The sequence below is a fragment of the Ovis canadensis genome, chromosome 2 (assembly GCF_042477335.2).
Source record: "Ovis canadensis isolate MfBH-ARS-UI-01 breed Bighorn chromosome 2, ARS-UI_OviCan_v2, whole genome shotgun sequence".
Taxonomy (NCBI): domain Eukaryota; kingdom Metazoa; phylum Chordata; class Mammalia; order Artiodactyla; family Bovidae; genus Ovis; species Ovis canadensis.
This window is the reverse complement of record NC_091246.1, coordinates 247,814,083-247,836,784: the sequence shown is the minus strand read 5'-3', so window position 1 is coordinate 247,836,784 and position 22,702 is coordinate 247,814,083. Positions and strand designations below refer to the sequence as shown.

At 47.1% G+C, this 22,702-nt stretch overlaps 1 protein-coding gene across 1 annotated transcript in view; it reads right to left on the bottom strand.

Moving 5' to 3' along the window:
- STPG1 (sperm tail PG-rich repeat containing 1) overlaps positions 1–22,702 on the bottom strand; it is a 58,878-nt gene that overhangs the window by 6,662 nt on the left and 29,514 nt on the right. The window contains exons 6-8 of the mRNA XM_069579050.1: positions 21,916–22,086; positions 15,763–15,871; positions 8,324–8,489 (exon numbers count right to left, since the gene is read on the bottom strand). Of these exons, the coding sequence (XP_069435151.1) occupies positions 8,324–8,489; positions 15,763–15,871; positions 21,916–22,086 (446 nt within the window). The remainder of the gene's footprint in view (positions 1–8,323; positions 8,490–15,762; positions 15,872–21,915; positions 22,087–22,702) is intronic.

Genomic DNA, 22,702 nt, shown 5'->3' with positions numbered 1-22,702 from the left:
CCAGCCTTGCTCACTAATGTCAACACCACCCGGGGCTCATTTTGAGGGAATAGCTTAGCCCAACCACTTCTACCAGGTCTAACCTGAGGCTGGACTATGCCACTAGCCATTTTAGGGAAGTATATACATCTTTATATACTAGGAGTTGCCTGAATAGCATATACATTTATGCAAAATAAAAATCACAGGTGTGCCTGAAAAAAAAAATACATTGCCTCCTTTCTTTCCCTCCAGTTTGCATGGAAGAACTGATTATATATAGTGTGATCCGCCACTCTCACCTTATTAATAAAAGCTGGAGTCTAGCTGTTCTGAGCACCTTCAGGAGTTTGATGAGTGTGTGGCTGGCATCATGATTCCTAGAAGTCAGAGCTGGAATGGGCCAACCACTATATGAGGTCACCCCATGGGTCTGGGTCACCCCGAGCCCAGTTCTTTGAGTAGACTGAAGTGTCTACTCTCCTGACCAGCGATGGCCTGCAGGGGGCTGGGCAGGTGGGATCAGTCTCTCACCAGATTCTTGCTGAGAGTGAGTGAGAGCCGTCCCTCACCCTCCCCTCCATCCACGTGTCCAGGAGAGGCTTGGCCCCACCAACTCAACTTGTGGATCTTTGGAGAGCGTCAGCCCCATATATGGCTCTGTGCCAACACTCTGGGGAGTGTTGAGTGGGCTAAGACACAGACCCTGAATGCTCCCCAGGGTTGACAGTCCACTGCTAGGGACAATCACGACTGGTGATGACTCAAGGCAGTACAGGCTTTGCACTCAGACAGGCTTGAGTCTGAATCTCCACCTCCCCGTCCACTAGCTGTGCATCCTTAGAAAACTCTCTTAACCTAAGCTTGAATTTCTTTATCTGTAAAGTGGTAGATAATAATACCTGCCACCCAGGGCTGTTATGAAGATGAATGAGTGCTGCTCAGTTCAGTTCAGTCACTCAGTCCTGTCCGACTCTTTGCAACCCCATGGACCACAGCACGCCAGGCCTCCCTGTCCATCACCAACTCCCGGAGTTTACCCAAACTCATGTCCATCAAGTCGGAGATGCCATCCAACCATCTCATCCTCTGTTGTCCCCTTCTCCTCCCGCCTTCAATCTTTCCCAGCATCAGGGTCTTTTCCAATGAGTCAGTTCTTCACATCAGGTGGCCAGAGTATTGGAACTTCAGCATCAGTCCTTCCAAATAACACCCAGGACTGATCTCCTTTAGGATGGACTGGTTGGATCTCCTTGCAGTCCAAGGGACTCTCAAGAGTCTTCTCCAACACCACAGTTCAAAAGTATCAATTCTTCGGGGCTCAGTTTTCTTTAGAGTTCAACTCTCATATCCATACATGACTACTGCAAAAAACATATCATTTTTCTAAAACGTGAAATGTTAGAATAGATTCCAACTGGGTGAATCCAGAAATCTCCCTTAGAATAGGTAACATTTGCCCTGAAAAGTAAGCAGGAGTTCTTTGGGTAGAAAGCGTGGACAGCCAGTCATGCTCAGTGTGTGCACGCTCAGCCATGTCTGGCTCTTTGTGACTCCATGGCCTGGAGCCCTCTAGGCTCCTCTGTCCGTGGGATTTGCCAGACAAGAATACTGGAGTGGGTTGCCATTTTCTACTCCGTGGGGTCTTCCCAATCAAGGGATCGAACCCATGTCTCTTGTGTCTCCTGAGAAGAGGGCATTTCCTACAGAGGAAAGAGCAGGTGCAAAAGCCTGGAAGTGGGACAATCCAGGACTGGGCACAAGGAGCTAGAGGCTGGGCCCTGGACCGCCTTCAAGCCTCCATCCACCCATCAATTCTGGGTTGTTCGCTTGGGTTTCTGACCATCCCCCTTACAGACCCTGATGGAGAGTGAGGAAAACTCCTACCTATGGCCTCTCAATGCCACCTAACTCCCAGGTCACCTCTCAGAAACACCCAGCACAGTGCTATCCAACAACTCCAGGCCTTGCTGTGCTGGTCCGTTTTCCAGGAGCACCTCCTTTCCCTGGGAACTCTGACCCCCTCTCTTCACTTCTCACCTCCTCCAGGGAAACTCTCCCAGCCACATTCCTCCCCGTTTCCCACCTTCCTTCCCTGGCTCCACAGAGGAGCATGGGTTTTGGAGTCAGAGAGACCTGGATTCTCTGCTCCACCTCCTGAGTGAATCTGGATCCTCTGTGAACTCTGTGTAACCATCCCGACCAGTGATGGAGCTGGAGAACACTAGACAGTGTGAAAGCTCTGAGCACCGCGTGGCTGGCCCCTCAGAACACAGCAGCCATTCTTCTCTGCAAGAAACACAGTAGCTTTTCTATGCTTTCGACTTTCCTAGCTCTCTAGCAGAGGGGACGGTGCCTTATAAGATCCTCTGGAGGAGGGCATGGCAACCCACTCCAGTATTCTTGCCTGGAGAATCCCATGGATGGAGGAGCCTGGTGGGTTACAGTCCATAGGGTCCCAAAGAGTTGAACACGACTGAAGCGACTTAGCACGCACGCCTGGTGTCTTATCCATCTCTGAGGCCCTGGTCCCTATTCCTGAGAACATTTGCCTGACTCCCGAGAAAAGCAGGGGGCCTGAAGCAAGTAGGGGAGCCCAGGCATCTAAACCCCGCCTGACGATTTTATCGTCATCCAGGGCTGATCCTTCTGTGTCACTGTGGGGCTGGGCAAATCACTGGGGTCAGACTGGATCAAGCCCAGGGCAGCCACAGTGCATTGTGACCAGGGCTGTTATGAGCCTCTTCACCCAGCTATAAAAGCCAATCTGGTTCTGCCCGGTGGAAAGAAAACATCTATCAAAGGCTCTGAGTTGGCCGCAACTGGATTAAGTTGTGTTTGCAGCTTCCAATGTGAGCTATTTGCAAATCACCCTGAGAATAATGAATGTCTCCCAGAAAGACTCAGCGGGTCACTGGGGGAGGGCATCGGAGACCCTCGGGACACTCCCAGGCACAGATTCACTCTGCCTCAGGGATTCCCAGGGTCAGGAGGAATAAAGGGGCAATTTTTTCTCATCATTAAAGGGCAGCCGATTGCCTCTAGGGTGGAATGTGGTATCTGTTTAACTGGGTAGCGGGTGACAGATTACAGCCGCTTGGGAAGAAGCATCCCATATCTAATTGAAAATCCCAGGGGAACTTTAGGTGGGTCCAACGTAATTACCCAAATTGGAGCAGGGCCAACGGGGCTTGATTCTTCGGCTCTGGCTGTGACAGGACAGCGTGTCTGAGCAAAACCAGTGGCTTAAAAACTCCAGGAAGCAGATCAAGGGTTAGAAAGATGTCAGTGGGTGTTTCACCTGGTTGCTGGCGTGAGTTGGAAGGCAGCACCTAGGAGGAACTATTTTGATCTCCAAAAAGCCCTCACCCTGACTCACCCTGAGCCCTTGAGTCATCACTGTGACAGATACTGAAGACCTGAAGAAATGAAGCCCTAGCTGATGCGCCTCCTCCAAAGACCCCCTGGGAGCTGCGAAATCCTCTTAGCTTTTGAGTCAGCAACGTGGCCATAGCAAAGAGATGCTTGGTGATGTGTTCTGCAGCTGAGGAGCCCAGAAATGACCACACCAACACCCCTCCAGCCCCGGCATAGTGTCTGCCCTGCAGGACCACTCGAGAAACATTAGGTGAGTGTAGAGGACTCACTTGTTCACACATTTCAATAAAAGTACAAGCCACACTCATAGAAAGCTTATAGTGTGCCAGAACTAGTGAACTGCGTGGATGGACAAAGGAGCCTGGTGGGCTCCAGTCCATAGGATCTCAAAGAGTCAGACACGACTGAATTGACGTAGCATGCCTGCACAAGCCCATTATAAACTGTCAGTTCAGTTCAGTCGTTAGTTGTGTTCGACTCTTTGCAACCCTATGGACTGCAGCACACCAAGCCTCCCTGTCCATCACCAACTCCCAGAGTCTACTCAAACTCATGTCCATCGGGTCGGTGATGCCATCCAACCATCTCATCCTCTGTCATCCCCTTCTCCTCCTGCCCTCAATCTTTCCCAGCATCAGAGTCTTTTCAAATAGTAAAGTGTTCTTGCCCCAATTCCCAGAGGGCAAATTTGAATTCCCAGGGAGTTAAGTGACCCTCAACCCTGCCCCCAGCCTCCCAGGGGCTAGTGAGCGGGGAAGACAGGAGTCTCGAGGGCCTGAGCCCCTGCCTGTGCTTATGCCCATGACGCCACAGCCTCTTCAGCCCATTCCCAGCTCAGGAGGCCAGCAGCGGTCGGTGACATGAGCTCAGCCACTCCTGCAAGAATGACCATCTCCCCTGTCCTTTCTGCATCCTGAAGAAAGCAGAGCCCAAAATACCATTTTTTGCAAACTGGAACCCCACCCGGGAACAGAGAAACATGCACGTGGCAGCAAGAGAAATAAGGACAGGCCCCCCACGTCCCGTCACATGCTCGTGACCCCCGGGCTTCCAAAACAGAGACATGGTGACGATGCCCAGATTCTCCACCGCTGCCCCACACAGCCCCGGGGATCTGAGTATGAGGAGGCTAGGCGGAGCAAAGTCTCAGAATGTTGATGGGGAGGAAACAACGCAGACCTTCTCCGGGGCCTGGCAACCCCAGGACAGGACAGGTGCTCCTCCCTCTCCCTCCTCCCCAGGGTCACAGGAAAGGAAACAGAATTTGAATGTGAGAGACTGTGAGTTTGGATACTCCTAAAATGTGAGAGACTGGCGTTTGGATGCTCCTGAAATACTACCATATCCAGCTGTATCTTTTCTTTATATTATATCCCTTTCTCCATCATCCACCATCAACAGATGGATGCTATTTTGGAATAACCAACAACACGCTTTAGCTTTATCTCTTTGCTTTAAAAAATGAAATTACGGATTTCTCGATTTCACCCTTTCCGTGTCAACTCAAAAGGATATCCCGGACCTTCCTCTGTGGGTCCAGGCTGGCTCCATGTTCACTGTCCCCAGATGCTCTCCTGAGGGACAGACACAATGAGCAAAACTGGGTTATGGAGTGTCAGAAATGGAAAGATTTCCCCTCTTTTCACACATGGAGAAACAAAGTCCCAGGGAGGCACCAAGGGCAGCCCCCGACCCCAGAGCCTGCCATAGAAACTGGGGTGCCATCCAGTCACCAGAGTGAACCCAAGTTTAAGGGACACTGGGTCTGATGTGTCCCTTTACTGCAGGACCTGTCAGAGCCTTGAACAACTTAACAGACCTTCTCAGAGCCCTTAACAAGTTCATGTGCACTGTGATGCTGCCAGGGGCAGAAGGATGGTGTGCAGCAATGCCTAGGTTTAGTAAGCAAGCACCATCCATTCAGGAGGCATCACGGAGAGCCAGTGGGCCCAGACTACCCCCAGATGCGCCAGCGGCACTGCCCTGACCCTGCTGGAAAGATGGCCCTTGAGGATGTGTGTGGCCACGCAAACTCGGGGCCCCACCACCCCGCATTTGGGGGCACATTCCTCTGCCCTGCTCTGGAGTTGTTCCTGGAGAGCCTGGCTGAAGGAATGCAGGGTGTTCTGTTCATCTGAGCTCCCCAAAGCCTCCAGCTCTGCACCAGAAACGGCTAGGGCCTGCTGACCGACGGAGGCAAATGCCGTAAAATGAGACTGTTCCAAACCACTCGTCCAAACTCCAATGAAGGTCAAATGACACAGCTCCGGAGAAGACAGCTGAACACGCAGCACTCTCCCCTCTCCTCTCATGGGTTCCCTGAAGAAGCTTCCAGAGTTGGGATGGGGGCTTGAGCTGCCACACCACAAAACAACCGCCTCCTCTACCCTCACAAACCCTCTCTGGGATATAGAAGAACAGCGGCTGTAATAAGAAGAGTGAACGATTTTCAAGCCCTTTCTCATCTAATCCACACAGGTTCTTATGCTTAGTCACTCAGTTGTGTCCAACTCTTTGCAACATCATGGACTGCAGCCCGCCAAGCTCCTCTGTCCATGGGGATTCTCCAAGCGAGAATATTGGAGTGAGTTCCCATGCCCTCCTCCAGGGGATCTTCCCAACCCAGGGACCAAACCCACCTCTCCCGCATGGCAGGCAGATTCCTTACTGACTGAGCCACCAGGGAAACCCAAGAATACTGGAGTGGGTAGCCTATCCTACTCTTGCGACCCCATGAACTGCAGCTCACCAAGCTCCTCTGTCCATGGGGATTCTCCAGGCGAGAATATTGGAGTGGGTTGCCATGCCCATCCCACAGGGGATCTTCCCAACCCAGGGATCGAACTAGGGTCTCCTGCATTGCAGGCAGATTCTTTACCAGCTGAGCTACCAGGGAGGCCCTGGTTCTTATCTGCACTTAATAACACAGGTTCTTCAGTTCAGTTCAGTTCAGTTCAGTTGCTCAGTCATGTCCAACTCTTTGCGACCCCATGAATTGCAGCACGCCAGGCCTCCCTGGCCATCACCAACTCCCAGAGTTCACTCAAACTCACGTCCGTCGAGTCAGGGATGCCATCCAGCCATCTCATCCTCGGTCGTCCCCTTCTCCTCCTGCCCCCAATCCCTCCCAGCATCAGAGTCTTTTCCAATGAGTCAACTCTTTGCATGAGGTGGCCAAAGTACTGGTTTCAGCTTCAGCATCATTCCTTCCAAAGAACACCCAGGGCTGATCTCCTTCAGAAGGGACTGGTTGGATCTCCTTGCAGTCCAAGGGACTCTCAAGAGTCTTCTCCAACATCACAGTTCAAAAGCATCAATTCTTCGGCGCTCAGCCTTCTTCACAGTCCAACTCTCACATCCATACATGACCACTGGAAAAACCATAGCCTTGACTAGACGGACCTTTGTTGGCAAAGTAATGTCTCTGCTTTTGAATATGCTATCTAGGTTGGTCATAGCTTTTCTTCCAAGGAGTAAGCGTCTTTTAATTTCATGGCTGCAGTCACCATCTGCAGTGATTTTGGAGTTTTTATCTGCACTTAATTACATGGAAACATGGAGGCTTGGGGAGAAGGAGTCTCTGCCAGAGAAGGAGCTGTGATCCCCACTCAGGTCTGCTGACCCTGAAACCTGCCCTCTCTCCCACTCCACTGAGGGGCAGCGTTGCCCAAGCCAACCCAGAGGCAGGGAGCCCCTGACATTGGAAAGAGCCTGTTCTTGGAGACTTTCCCGGTCCCAAGCCTTGCAGCATGTGAAGAATGTCAACATACAGAACCCCAGATCCTTAGGGCATCAGGGACTTAGCTGGAGGACTCCATCTGAGGTCTGAGTCCCGGCTCCAGGTCCTGGGTTGGACACAGCAGGCTCACATCTTGCTCCTCTCCCTGACCCCTGACCTCTGACCCCTTGTCCTGGGCTGATGGTCTGATCAGACCCAGTGTTGCCAGTGTTCCTGGCCTGCCCACCCTCTCTGACCCCCTGTGGCTATGGGCCCCACCAGCTGCCTGACCTCTCTGGAGGGTCCCAGGCGGCCACACCTTTAGTCCCAGCCCTGCTGGTCAGCCCTCCCTACAATCACTGCTGCCTGGAGAGAATTATGGAGGGGTTCGGACTTAGAAATGACAGGATGACTGACCTTGATGGTCTTAGTTCTAGAAGTTCTAGACCCGTTTTGAGGAATATTAAGCCCTGTGAATTTTTGAGTCTCTGAGGGGAAAGTAACATTAAATGTATGGGAGATTAAAAGCAGTAGCAGAAATCCCTGTCATCACGTTCAAAATTTGTTTTGAGTCACCATTCGTACCTACTATGTCAATACTTGGTTTTCAATCTGAAAGCAAAGTTCAGATAAATTATCCCCACTTTACAGTGGAGGGCATGGAGGCTCAGAGGGGTTAGGGCAGGGCTGATGGTCACACAGCTCAGAAACAGCAGAGCCAAGGTTCAAATGCAGCAGGTCTGATCAACTCTAGAGTCTAGGCTTTTAACCTATCAGTACAAGACTATGAGAGCACCATTGCTCCCATATATCCTGCCACCCCAGTGGAGGTTTTCTAAAAAATAGAATAATATCAGCACCAGGGGAGTACAGCACTGTGGGGAATGTTGGACGATCCAAACAGTCCTGAGCCCGAGTCCCAGAGGCACCTCCTTTTAGCTTTGTGGACTTAGGCAAGCCTCAGCCTCTCTGAAGCCTGACTTCCTTCTCTATGAAGCAGAAACAATCATTCCTACAATAAAGTTGTCATGATCTTTGAAGATGTTAAGTTCCTGGCACACAATAGTTGCTCAATAAATACGATGCACTCAGCAAGTAGTTCTTGAGCACCTGCTGCGTCAACAAGCGCTCCATGAGAGCTACCCAGCCTGTGTCTGCCGAACTGTGACACCCCTCCCTTTCCCCCCATGTTGGGGTCCTTCCCCAGAAACACCTTTCAGAAGAAAGATCAGAATAATCAGGACTCACGGGATCAGAGTCTTTTTTTGAACTTTGGGATGACCATTTGGGTTGTAATAACCGGGTCCTGGGCCTGTTGACGTCAGCTTTAATCCACGGTTGGTTTTTGACTTGAAACAAGACATCAATATTTTTGGCGACTGCTTCACAAGGGATTCATTGACATCATAATGCCCTGAGAGGAAAGAAATTTTAAGACAGAATAAATAACCCTTCTCAAAAAAATAAAAAGCAGTGCCTTACGCCTAAGAATACATTTAATAACTATAAGGCAGTATCGCTCCAGGATGGTCAAGTAATCGGGTCCGCCTGGAATAACTGAAAATAACATTCACCATTTAAAGAATGTGTGTCCATGCATCACAGACTTAACTCATTTAATCCTCACAGCAGCCCTGCAATGTGGGTATTAGCACATCCATTCTGAACATGAGGAAACAGACTCAGAGACATTCAGTACCTTGCCAAGAGACATTCATCTAACCAGAGGCTAAGCCTAGCGTCTTCCTGTATAAACTAAGGACAATAATTCTTCCAACAACCGGGAGGCTACGGTAGTAAAAGAACCTTTTAGGTTCCTGGAATGCGGTAGTTGTTCAGTAACTGTTATGCAGTTTGTTGTTGTTGTTGTTATTTAGTTGCTAAGTCACATCTGACTCTTTTGGGACCCCATGAAATATAGCCCGCCAGGCTCTTCTGTCCATGGAATTTTGCAGGCAAGAACACTCGAGTGGGTTGCCACTTCCTTCAGGGGTTCTTCCCAACTGAGGGATTTAACTTGTGTCTCCGGCACTTCAGGCAGATTCTTTACTATTGAGCCACCTAGGGAGCCCAATAATTCTTAATTATGTAATTCACAAATATTTATTGAGCACCTTGTATGTGGACCCAGAACCATCTGCCTTCAATGTCCACTCATTTCTATCATACCCTGTCTCAAGAATAAAAGTACATTGTGCACAAAGCTATAAGGAAGAAGAGAATGATCTGGGCTGAGGTAAAGAGGGAGCAATCTCACCCCTAAAGAGCTGGTGGATTAGTTACTTAGCTGTGTCCAACTCTTTGCAGCCCCATGGATTATAGCCTACCAGGGTCCTCTGTCTGGTGGATTCTCCAGGCGATAATACTGAAGTGGGCTGCCACGCCCTTCTCCAGGGGATCTTCCCCTCCCAGGGATTGAACCTGTGTCTCCTGCATCCCCTGCAGTGGCAGGCAGATTCTTTACCACTGACCCACCTGGAAGCCCAAAGAGCTGGCAGCCCTGTAAGTGGGTACAGGCATTTCAGGGTGCAAAGCAGCACTAGTAGGCAAAGGCCATGAAGATGCTGCCCACTTTAAATATATTTATATATTGATATGTAAAAATATATGAAAGAAAGTGAAGTCACTCAATCGTGTCCGACTCTTTGCGACCCCATGGACTGTAGCCTACCAGGCTCCTCCATCCATGGGATTTTCCAAGCAAGAATACTGGAGTGGGTTGCCATTTCCTTCTCCAGGGGATCTTCCTGACCCAGGGACTGAACCTGGGTCTCCTGCGTTGGAGGCAGACGCTTTACTGTCTGAGCCACCAGGGAAGTCGTGTGTGTATATACTTATTTGTGTCAGGTCTTAGTCGCATCACATGGGGTCTCAAGTTGCACCACATGGACTTGCCAGTTGTGGTGAGCAGGTTCAGTAGTTGCGGGCTCAGATGTACTTGCCTCGCGGCACATGGGATCTTAGTTCCCCAGTCAGGGCTCGAACTTGTGTCCCCTGCATTACAAGCCAGATTTTAACCTCCGGACCACCAGGGAAGCCCTCCAAGATGCTGCACACTTTGACCCTGGTTTCCCATTACTTGGAAATTGAGAAAATTATTCAACATGATGGAAAAGCTCTAAGCCTAAAGATACACACCACAGCAGTAGCTACAGTGTGAGACATGGGGACGAGCATAAAGGTCCAGGTTCAAGGCAACAGTTATGAGGGAAAAGCCCACTCTGGTGTCATATCAGCCCTGTGGGTAGTAAATGCAAGGACTGTGAGGCCCATGGCAGTGTTCTTGAAAATCAAGGTGAGAGAAAACAAGTAAAATAAAGCCTAACAGTCTATACTGCATGTACTATATCAATGCACAACTGGATACACATGAATTAAAAATAGGTGGGAACCCAGAAAAGTGGGGGAAACTACATTAATGGTGGCATTGTGTATGCCAAAAAAATTGGAAACTTTCTAAACATCCTAAGGCTCATTTTGTTTTAAATGAAATCAACTTTTCCATTGCAAGATCACTGAAAACAGCAATATGGGATCTATTAGCAAGATTTTACTTAAATGGGAATAGTGATGGCAAAAGTGAAGGGGAGAAGAGTCTTCGTGGAAACAGGTGGATAGATTATCTCTGTGCTGAAGGGCAATTTGGTCACAAATATCAAAAACCTTAAATATTTTACATACCTTTCAACTTAGCAGTTTCAAGTTAGGCAATTTATCTAAGGAAATAATCTCAATTGTACACAGGTGTGAGCTATAAGGATGTTTGCTCCACTCTATTTATATGAGTAATCAGTTTAAAACAACCTAAATCTCCAACAAGGGAGCATTTTTTCCCCTTAAGTTATGGCACCACTGGATAATGGAATACTACACAACCATCTGGGCTTCCCAGGTGGCACTAGTGGTCAAGAACTCGCCCGCCAGTGCAGCAGACTAAGAGACATGAGCTCCATCCTGGGGCCGGGAAGACCCCTTGCAGGAGGGCATGGAAATCCCACTCCAGTGTTCTAGCCTGCATAATCCCATGGATAGAGGATCCTGGTGGGCTATGGTCCACAGGGTCAAAAAGAATCAGACACAACTGAAGTGACTTAGCACACGTGCATTAACAAAAGATGTTCTAGGAGAATTTTTATTTTTTTAAATCAGAGGATAATTGCTTTACAAGATTTGTGTTGGTTTCTGCCATACATCAGCATGAATCAGCCACAGGAGGGTTTTTAATGACATGAAAAGATAGTCCCAATATACCCTAAATTTAAAAAAAACAGATGTCCAGTTAGCAGCATTTATAATACTGGTATATGAGATGGTTAGATAGCATCACAGACACAATGGACATAAATTTGAGCAAACTCTGGGAGATAGTAGAGGACAGAGGAGCCTGGCATGCTCCAGTCCATCGGGGTCTCAGAGTCAGACACAACGTAGCAACTGAACAATAAAACAATATATCTCTCAAATTATCTTCCTGTTTCATTTACACACATATTTATTTTTTAATTTTTATTCCCCTTACCAAAAAAAGAAAGTTTAAAGCAATGCTTGATTATAAAATGTTAAAAAGCAGAAGCAAGCAGGAAAGGCATTTATGCTCTCACAGCCCAGAAAAAATCAGGTGAATACTCTGCTGTAGTTACTCCTGGTCCTCTCGTGCACTAGATGCTGGCTCACGGCGCTGGGCCCACAGTTCGGATTAAATTGTATCACCCACCCTTTTTCTTTTTGGAAAGCTATTCTTTATTTTTTGTTGCATGAACAGTATCTTATTGCTGCTTTCATTTGTATTCCTTTGGCTTTTATTTATTTTTTATAGTTTATTTACTAATTATTTTTGGTTGCACTAGCTCTTCATTGCTGCTCTCAGGCTTTCTCTGGTTGCAGCGAGCGGACCTACTCTGTGCTGCAGCGTGTCGGCATCTCGTTTCAGTGGCTTCCTTGTTGCAGAGCGCAGGCTCTAGACCTGTGGGCTTCAGTAGTTCCACGTGGGCTTTAGTTGCTCCATCATATGCGGAATCTCCCCAGGCCAGGGATTGAACCTGCGTCTCTAGTTCCCTGCATTGGCAGGCAGATTCTTATCTACTGTGCCACCAGGGAAGTCCACCCCCTGTTTTTCAAGTGACACTTTAAGATAGAAGTATTTCCCCATGTTCTTATAACTTAAAAAAAAAAAAAAAGAGGAATAGAGAGGAGATCTGGGAAAGGTCAGTTTTCATTTCGGTCCCAAAGAAGGGCCTTACCAGGGAACGTTCAAACTACTATACAGCTGTGTTCTTTCACATGCTAGTAAGGTCATGCTCAAAATCCTTCAAGCTGGGCTTCAGCAGTTGGTGAACTGAGAACTTCCAGATGTAGGTTTAGAAAAGACAGAGAAACCAGAGATCAAATTGCAACATTTGTTGGATCATAAGGAAAGCAAGGGAATTCCAGAAAAACATCTACTTTTCCATTGACTACACTAAAGCCTTTGACTGTGTGGATCACAACAAACTGTGGAAAATTCTTGGAGAGATGGGAATACCAGACCACTTTACCTGTCTCCTGAGAAACCTATATGTGAGTCAAGAAACAACAGTTAGAAGCAACCAGACATGGAACAACTGACTGGTTCAAAATTGGGAAAGGAGCATGACAAGGCTATATATTGTCACCCTACTTATTTAACGTCTATGCAGAGCACCTCATGCGAAATGCTGGGCTGGATGAATCAGAAGCTGGAATCAAGATTGCTGGGAGAAACATCAATAACCTCAGCTATGCAGATGACACCACTTTATGGCAGAAAGTGAAGAGGAAGTAAAGAACCTCTCGGTGAGGGTAAAAGAGGAGAGTGAAAATGCTGGCTTGAAACTCAGCATTCACAAAACGAAGATCATGGCATCTGGTCCCATCACTTCATGGCAAACAGAAGGGGAAAAAGTGGAAGCAGTGACAGATTTTATTTCCTTGGGGTCCAAAATCACTGCAGATGGTGAGCGCAGCCATTAAATTAAGAGAGACTGGCTCATTGGAAGGAAAGCTATGACAAACCTTGACAGCATATTAAAAAGCAGAGACATCGCTTTGCCAACAAAGGGTCATCTAGTTAAAGCTATGGTTTTCCCAGTAGTCATGTATGGATGTGAGAGTTGGACCATAAAGAAGACTGAGTGCCGAATAACTGATGCTTTCCAATTCTGGTTTTGGAGAAGACTCTTGAGAGTCCCTTGGACAGCAAGGAGATAAAACCAGTCAATTCTAAAGGAAATCAACTCTGAATATTCATTGGAAGGACTGATGCTGAAGCGGAAGCTCTAATACTTTGGTCATCTGATGCAAAGAGCTGACTCATTGGAAAAGACCCTGAAGCTGGGAAAGATTGAAGGCAAAAGGAGAAGGCGGCCGCAGAACATCAGATAGTTAGATAGCATCACTGACTCAATGGACATGAATTTGAGCAAACTCCGGAAGATAGTGTAGGACAGGGAGGCTGTTGTGCTGTAGTCCGTGGGGTTGCAAAGAGTCAGACATGACTTAGCAACTGAACAACAGCATCAACAAGAGAGGAGGACGGTGGGGAAGTGCCTGGCCTTGTGCTTGGAGCTTCCAGACTTTAGAAAATCCTGTCAGCCAATGTGTAAAGGTGGGCATTCTACTCAGAACTGAAGGCAGACCAGACAGGGCCCTTAGCCCCGGGGGGCCAGGCGCTCAGAGCAGCTGCAACACAGCAGGAATTCCAGTCACAGTTCCACATCTGGTTTCTTTCCACACCGGGAGAAGCCGAAACCACAGCGTTTTCCCAAGAGGTCTAAGCGGGTTGCTTCTGTCAGCGGAGCCGATTCCCCAGGCTCTGGCCTCTGGCAAACTGGGGGACACCGGGGGAGTCTTTCAGGAACCAGGCCTCAGAGCTGGATAAGGGGCCTGGATTCAAACCCGGGTGTGGAACCCTGTGCCGGTCACATGCTTTCTGTATATCATTTTTGCATGTTAAGTAGGGCTGCAATAATAATAATGCGTGCTAAGTCACTTCAGTCATGTCCGACTCTTTGCGACCCTATAGACTGTAGCCTGCCAGGCTCCTCTGTCCACGGGATTCTCCAGGCAAGAATACTGGAGCAGGTTGCCATTCCCTTCTCCAGGGGATCTTCCCAACCCAGGGATCGAACCCACATCTCTTACGTATCCCGCATTGGCAGGCAGGTTCTTTTACCACTAGTGCCACCTGGAAAGACCAATATGATAATAATAATAAGCCACATTCTTTGAGCACACAGGTGCAATGATCCTTGGGGCTTTGAAAGCTTGTGGCACACAGTAGGAACTTAACAGATGCTACTGCCCACGTCTCCCCTGCCTGCTGTGTTTCAAGGGGCCCCTGAGGACCCTCCCAGAGGGAAGGGCTGCCCACATTCCTAGGCTCACTGGTGGGACCTCTGGCCCAAACCCAGAGGTTTGTTCTGTCTAAACAAACAAGGTGGGGTTTTGCCTGTGGTGATGCAAGGCAGGGAGCTTTAGCTGGGGCTGAACCTCCTAATTAGGGCTGGTTTTGTTATTCAGCCTCAGACTGATCTTCTCAACTTTAATCTGGATTTGCTGAAATCTGACATGTGCTGCAATTTTATCCACACCCTGCTCCGAGAAGCGTCACTGCAGAGACACTCCTTCCCGGCTCCTCCTCTGGGCTCTGGGGCCCAGAGCTCCCTCGGGGGTCTCTGGGACCCATTTGGGAAGGTCTAATGTAACCAGTGTTCCTGGAGTGAGGACTGTTATGTCACCAGATCTCTCTGGAAACTTTTCACTAAGGCTGGTGCGGGGCACAGGACGAGCGCAATGCCTGTCTCCACCCAGCAGGGAAAACGTTTGCCAGCAAGCCCTGTGCGTTCCTGAATCCCAGGGTCAGAAATCGCCTCGGGAGGATGGGGGTGAGAGGCTCCCCTGGGCTGAGGCCTGCCATTTCTTAGCTGTGTGGCACTGAGCCAGTTGCTTCGCCTCTCTGGGCCTCCTTTGCCTCATCTGAAACACAGGACTAAGAGTACGGCTCTTGGAGGACAGGTGCGTGAGGACCGCGTGCAAAAAGCACAGCGTAGGCGCTCTGTGAACAGAGCGGTTTCCCAGCGATTTGATGTTAAATGATGAGGCTGCTGGCCGGCTTGGGAGGAAAGGAATATCGCAGCCCAGTGCTCAGGGGTCGCCCTGCCTTCCCCCCAGGGTCTGCGATGGCACCTGGGGTGTGCGCACAGGCACCCTTCAGGCTCGAGAAGACACCTCTCCAGCTGCTGCCCGAAGCAGGTGCGCCGGGTCTGAAAGGGAGGCAGACCCCGGGGGCCGGCTGTTCTTCCACTGAGTAGGGAGCTGGTCCCCTCCTCTTCCTATATCACCTGCCTGCACCCCCACACCCCGCAAAGCCTGATGTGAAAGTGTTAGTCTTTCCGTCTTGTTCAACTTTTTGCGACCCCATGGATGGTAGCACTCCAGGCTCTTCTGTCCTGGGAATTCTCCAGGCCAGAATATTGGAGCAGGTAGCTAGTCCATTCTCCAGGGGATCTTCCCAACCCAGGGATTGAACCCAAGTCTCCTCCATTGCAGGCAGTTTCTTTACTGTCTGAGTCACCAAGGAAAAGAGACTCCCCCTGAAGGAGCGGGTGCCCTGCTGATCAGACCTGAAACAGGAAGCCTCAGGTCAAGGCCAGTACAAAGCAGCTGCTTACCTGGGGCAGGTCCTGTTTTAGAAACAGTGAAAAATCCTCTCTGGGTTTTGGACACGAACCCAGCTCGGGCACAGACGTTATTTGCCTGCTTGCAGCAAAAGTCGGAGGCCTGGGGGAAGAAAACAAGAGCAGCACGCTCAATGCCTTTCTTTTCTTTGTCCCTCTCGTCATGTCAGGATGACTGGCACTTTGGAGTTAAAAAAAATTTTTTTTAAACCCGTTCTCAGGAAATAAGCAGATGTGAATGGAAAGGGTCACACTGACTGTGCCTTCACCTTCGCCCCAGCTGCAGGGGGGGACGACTTTTCATCAGCAGCCAGGGCCTTGGGGACCAAACGCAACACCGAGGACGGTGCCCTGGGCCAGCCTGCAGACTGGGCTTCCCTGACCACCTCCCTCACTCAGGGAGGGGCACCCTGCTCAAGCTGTTTAATGTCTCTAGATTTGAGTTTTTTTCTCAAGATGGATCAGATTATTCTTGCTCGACTTGAGGCAAAGAGCCATCGGGGTGGGGATGGGGGAATGCCCAGTCATAAATCACCTGCCAGAAAGTGGGCTTTTTTAAAATGTATAATGTTACATATAACTAGAATATGAAGAAAATCACTAAAATTTTTACTGAAAGACATAAAAGAAAACGTGATAAATTGAAAGATAGATTGCGTTTCCAGATTACCCAAAGCTATAAAGATTTCCACCCAATTTATCTGTAAACTCAATGCAATTGCATTTAAAATCCACTGGGACATTTGTAAGTTGACAAAAGAATCATAAACCTAGAAGGTAAACATGTAGGAAAACTTAGAATACGTCTAGCGATATGGATTTGGTTAAGATAGACACAGTAAATTCACCCAAAGCAACACTTTGCACTTTGAAACGTTCGTGTAGCTATAAAGTTATTGACATGGGAAGATGGTCACAAAATAGTATATTGGAAAAAACTGCAATATGTTTAGTTTGAGCCCAGTTGGGTAAACTAAACACACAAATAGAAAAACAAAGTTTAATAAATAAATAAATAATAAATAAATTTTAAAAAAAAGTTTGTAAAGGTACCTAGGCAAATTATTTTCATTACTTTTTCCTCTATGATTCTCATTCTTTTTGAACACTGAGTCCTACATATCCCCATTCCTCACTGCTCAAATAATCCTTCTATATGTGCAGGATATAGGACTTACAAAGAAATCGTGTAACTTAAGATTGTGATGAGATTTACAAAGCACTGTGTCGTCTTGACTTTTCTGGACTGACCAGAAGATAAGAATTTTGGTCGACTCAGGCAGTATACAGTTGAGAGTGTTCAGAACTCTAAAAATAATTCTGGAAAAAAAAAAAAGAACCCTGAGATCGTTCTTACGATGAATCATAAATATGTTAAATGCCAATTGGCAGTCAGTCTCCCATATTCGTTAGATAAAAGATGCAATAAAGTTGTACCTGCCATGGCTGGGACTATTTACTGAATGAGTGAAACTGTTTGCTGGGGCCAAGATGGCTTGATTTTCTGTGATACTTCTTTGTCCAAAAAAAAAAAAAATGTTTCTGAAGAAATGCAGATGGCATTTTGATTTTGTGTTGACAAAGGTAGAGGAATTCAGTTTTTCTCAGGGTACCAAATGGCCAGACTGCCTGCAGAGAGGGCAAACAAAAAGATCAGATGGGCCAGGCTAATTATTGGACACGGGGAGAGGAGCCGGATGCCGGAGAGGAAGTAATAACAGGGCCCGAGGGAAAGGCTTCGAACAGAGAATCTGGGGGACTACACTTAAGCAAAGCCAGAGAGAGGCCTTGACAGTCTCAAAGCACAGTGTGGCTAACAGGATTACTGCATTTCTGCTGCTCGCCCGTTGACTCAACCATTGTTCTCCAGGTCTGAAAAAAGCCTCCTGTAGACAAAACACTGCTTCAGCTTTATTCTTCGCCGAGACAGAAGAGCAACAGAAAAGGGGGACATTTTTGTAAACCTACACTGACTGTATGTCATGTGTATTTCACCATTAGACTAAGAAAAGAGTCAGCTCCACTGGCAGATTAAAAAAGAACGAAACAGATTGATTGTATTGCCATAAGAGGAAAAAAACCTCAGATATTATTAAGAAGAAATGCATGCATACGATGGACAGTATAATCCCAAAACTGAGGGGGGGAAGAGGACGAGAGTATGAACAAAACTGCCCCTGGTTCGGTTTGGTTTTGTAATGTATTTATTTATTTAAATTGGAGGATAATTACTTTACAATATTGTGATGGTTTTTGCCATACACCAGTATGAATCAACCACAGGCATACACGTGTTGCCCCTGGTTTTTGATGGCTGTTTGAGGAGCAGAATGATAAGGGACTTCTACTTTCTGGTTTGTGGGTTTCTGTGATGCTTGGATGTATCTTATGATGAGTGTGTCTTACTTTCAGAGCCACATTAAAACAATAATGAACAAAAAACCTGCAAACTAAAATTGATCTGTTGGCAGGAGGACAGAGTTCTGACTTGGGGAGTGGTTGTTCCTTGATTAACAAAGGAAGTTCTGCCTTTAAGATATAAGCATTTATTGCACGCTTACTGCATACCAGGATTGGAGCTGAGCCTTCAAGGAACAGTGGATTGGGGACATGAAGGCATGAAGCGCTAACTAGAGCACCCTTCAGCTCCCCCCAGTAGGTCGCAGAGAGGGGGCACTCACCTTCTCTGACCACTCAGTCTAAAATATATGCCTACCTCCATACCGCATACATATTCTCTTTCTCAGGCGCCAGCTGTTTGTCTTCCTCAAAGCTGGCCACAGTTTGCAGTTATTTTCCTTGCAGGTCTACTATTTCTCATCTTGAGTTCCCCACTGGATTCTAAATTATATCACTGGCCCAGAGAAGTCACACGACTTATGAAAGGAAGCCCAGCAGGGCTGGAACATGGAGACTCTGATCACTCCCCAGTTTTAAACCTCAGCACCTAGCTGTTCTCACTGGTGTGCAAATGGTCTCTTCAAGCTGAGTGACTTTGCGCAAGTCCCTTCACCTCTCTGAACCTCAACTTCCTCTTCTGTAAATTGAAAATAAGAGAATCCACTTCCAGGTCCTTGTGAGTATGAAATCAACGAATACACAACTCTTAGAACAGAACACAGGCCATGAGAAGTGCTTCATCATCTCATCATCAGTATTATTTTCAGGCTCTGATTACCCTAGGAGAAGAGTGTCTGGAGCTATACTATCACAAACAGAAGCTACCGGCCACATATAGCTATTGAACGCTGGACACATGGCTGGTCCACATGCAGACGGGCTGCAGGTATAAAATACATGCTGAATTTTAAAGATTTAATATTAGGGAAAGAATGTAAAACATTTAATTAGTAATTTTTATATTGATTAGATATTGAAATATCTTGAACATACGGGGTTAAATAGAATATATTATTAACACTAATTTTACCTGTTCCTTTTTTACTTTTAAATGTAGCTACCAGGAAAACAGCAGAGACATCACTCTGCCAACAAAGGTCCATATAGCCAAAGTTATGGTTTTTCCAGTGGTCATGTACGGATGTGAGAATTGGACCATAAACAAGGCTGAGCACTTAAGAATTGATGCTTTCTGATTGTGGTGCTGGAGAAGATTCTTGGGTGTCCCTTAGACTACAAGGAGATCAAACCAACCAATCTTAAAGGAAATCAACCCTGAATGTTCATTGGAAGGACTGCTGCTGAAACTGAAGCTTCAAACTTTGGTCACTTGATGTGAAGAGCCGACTCATTGGAAAAAACCCAGATGCTGGGAAAGATTGTAGGCAAAGGGAGAATGAAGGCGGCAGAGGACAAGAGGTTTAGATAGCATCACTGACTCAACAGACATGAATTTAAGCAAACTCTGGGGAATAATGGAGGACAGAGGAGCCTGGCGTGCTGCAGCCCACAGGGTTGCAAAAAGTCAGACACGACTCAGCAACTGAGGAACCCAAACAACTAGGGAAACAAATTACTTCTGTGGCTCCTGTTGTATTTCTTTTGGACAGTGCTGGCCTAACAGGCACTTATATTGCTTTGAGCACGTTATAATTGGTTGGATCCACTGAAGAAGGTGGGCAGGATCTTTGTAGTTGGAAAAATAACCATTATCTATAAGTACCATAAAAGAAAAAGGAGATTTAAACTGAAGCATTCTAAGACCAAAATATTTGGAAATTATAGCTTAATAATGTAACTGCCTTATGTGCAATTCATGTCTTAGGTATTTCAGAGTGCTTTCATATTGTGCTCTCATCTACTTCTGATAATAACCCTGTTGGGCAAATATCATTAATTCCATTTTACAACTGAAACCTGAGAGGGATCTTGACTTCCCCAAAGACAGTTCTACTGATTTCTGTGTATTGTGGAATCCTCATGCGCCAGGGGCTGTGCTAAATAAGCACTAGGCCTAGGCTACCTGGTTTAATAGCATTAGGGAGTGGACGTGAAACCCCACTTTGCGTGTGTTCCAACTAAGTTACTTCAGTTGTGTCTGACTCTTTTCAACCCTATGGGCTGTAGCCCACCAGGCTCCACTGACCAAGGCATTCTCCAGGTAAGAATACTGGAGAGGGTTGCCGTGCCCTCCTCCAGGGGATCTTCCTGATCCAGGGATCGAACCCATGTTTCCTACATCTCCTGCACTGGCAAGTGGGTTCTTTACCACTAGTGCCACATGGGAGGGCATAGCCCCATAACCCCACTTTACAGATCAATAAACTGAGTCCTGAAAGGTTAATGGACTTGCCCAAAGCCACACACACGTAGAAAATGGCAGAGTCAAGATCTGAACCCAAGCCCATCTCTCACCCATTAACCACACTGTTCTGCTTAAGCAACTACAAAGCGATGGGAACTAGAGACGCACTGAAAGGGAAAGTAGTTCGGTCGTGCCCGACTCTTTGCGACCCCATGGACTACACAGTCCAGGGAATCCACCAGGCCAGAATACTGGAGCGGGCAGCCTCTCCCTTCTCCAGGGAATCTTCCCAACCCAGGGATCTAACCCGGGTCTTCTGCATTGCACGCGGATTCTTTACCAGTTGAGCCACAAGGGAAGCCCAAGAATACTGGAGTGGGTAGCCTATCCCTTCTCCAGCAGATCTTCCCGACCTAGGAATGTAACTGGGGTCTCCTGCATTGCAGGCAGATTCTTTACCAACTGAGCTATCAGGGAAGCCCTGGAGAAGCACTACTGTTAAAGAAACCAGTTTTCCGATATGGAAAGATATAAGTTTATTTTCCCTGTAACAATCTAAAAAGTAAGTGAATAATACAATCACTGTTACAGATGAGAAAACCGTTCCAGAAAGTTATGTGATAGGTTGTTGTTTAGTTGCTAAGTTGTGTCCAACCCCATGGACTGCAGCATGCCAGGCTTCCCTGTCCTTCACTGTCTCTTGGAGTTTGCTCAGATTCATGTCCACTGAGTCAGTGATGCTATCTAACAATCTCATATTCTGTAGTCCCCTTCTCCTTTTGGCTTCAATCTTTCCCACCATCAGTCTTTTCTAATAAGTTCGCTCTTTGCATCAGGTGGCCAAAGTATTAAAGCTTCAGCTTCAGCAACAGTCCTTCCAATGAATATTCAGAGTTGATTTCCTTTAGAATTGACTGGTTCAACCTCCTTGCTGTCCAAGGGACTCTCAAGAGTTTTTTCCAACACCACAATTGGAAAGCATCAATCCTTTGGCACTCAGCCTTACTTATGGTCCAACTCTCACATCCGTATACAACTACTGGAAAAACCACAGCTTTGACTCTATGGACCTTTGTTGATAAACTGAAGTCTCTGCTTTTTAATACACTGTCTAGGTTTATCATATTAGCTTACCTTCCAAGGAGCAAGCATCTTTTAATTTCATGTCTGTGATAGGAGCGACTACAGTAAGAGTTTTCCAGGGCAGAGGTTTTTCCACAGCTCCATACTGACCTCCGTGTTGCCCACAGCTTTCCCTGGGTTCAGAAAATTCCCTATGAGAGCCTTGCACGGCTTCGTGTAGCCACTGCATAGTCAACAAATGCTAGCTAATTTACCAGTTAGGTTAAAGGCTATTTTCCAAAGCTCCCCACATCCCTTCTTCTATTTTTAGTAAACCATTCACTCAATATATGTCTAAGAAGCATAAGAAGTGTTCTTACATTGTACTGGTTTGGTGCTGGGGTTTCATATTTGAGCACTTTCTCACAGCTTGGCAACTGGAACATGCTGGAACAGGAATTGCTGAAGTCTTTCTTTGAAACAAGATGAGATGGGATAGTGTACGCGTTAGCTGCCGGGTATTTAGAAACGATGGTGTCCAGTCGGGCACACTGCGAGGAGAAAGTCAAAGGAATCCACATCATCATGTATCTTATGGCTTCCAAGGACAGGTATCAGAAAGATGGTGCTCAGCACCAGGTCTAAAAACATTTCATAAAAGGTGAAACCCTGGCAGATAACACAGATAAAATGACCTCGGGCTTTGAGGATTTGGTCTTGGAAAATGCAAGTTCAGGCATGTGTTAACTTCTGTAAACTAACTCGAATTATTCATCTTATGTTTGGGACTTGGCAAAAGTAATTTTGCCATAAAAGCATTTCCACCCAATCCCGTTTCAGGCCACTTACACTTGACTCATCAGCTGGTGGGTGATTTATATGATGGGAAGCTTTCTGCTTTCTTCTTCCAACCTTGGTTTTTCCTTTGAGTGAAACTCTCACTTCTTGTTTCTAAGGTTAAATAATCTGAATTTCCTAAATAAGAAGTTTGCTTCTCGCGCCTGAGAGGTCCCAGGGCTTGCCTCCTACCTATGCCTCCCATCCCCCACCAAGCCACTGATTTCATAAAACCTCACAATTTTTTTTTCCTGCTGTTTCAACAGAAACCAATCCTACTCCTTCCAGAAAGCCATGATTAACTATTTTCAGTTAAAAAAACAAACAGAA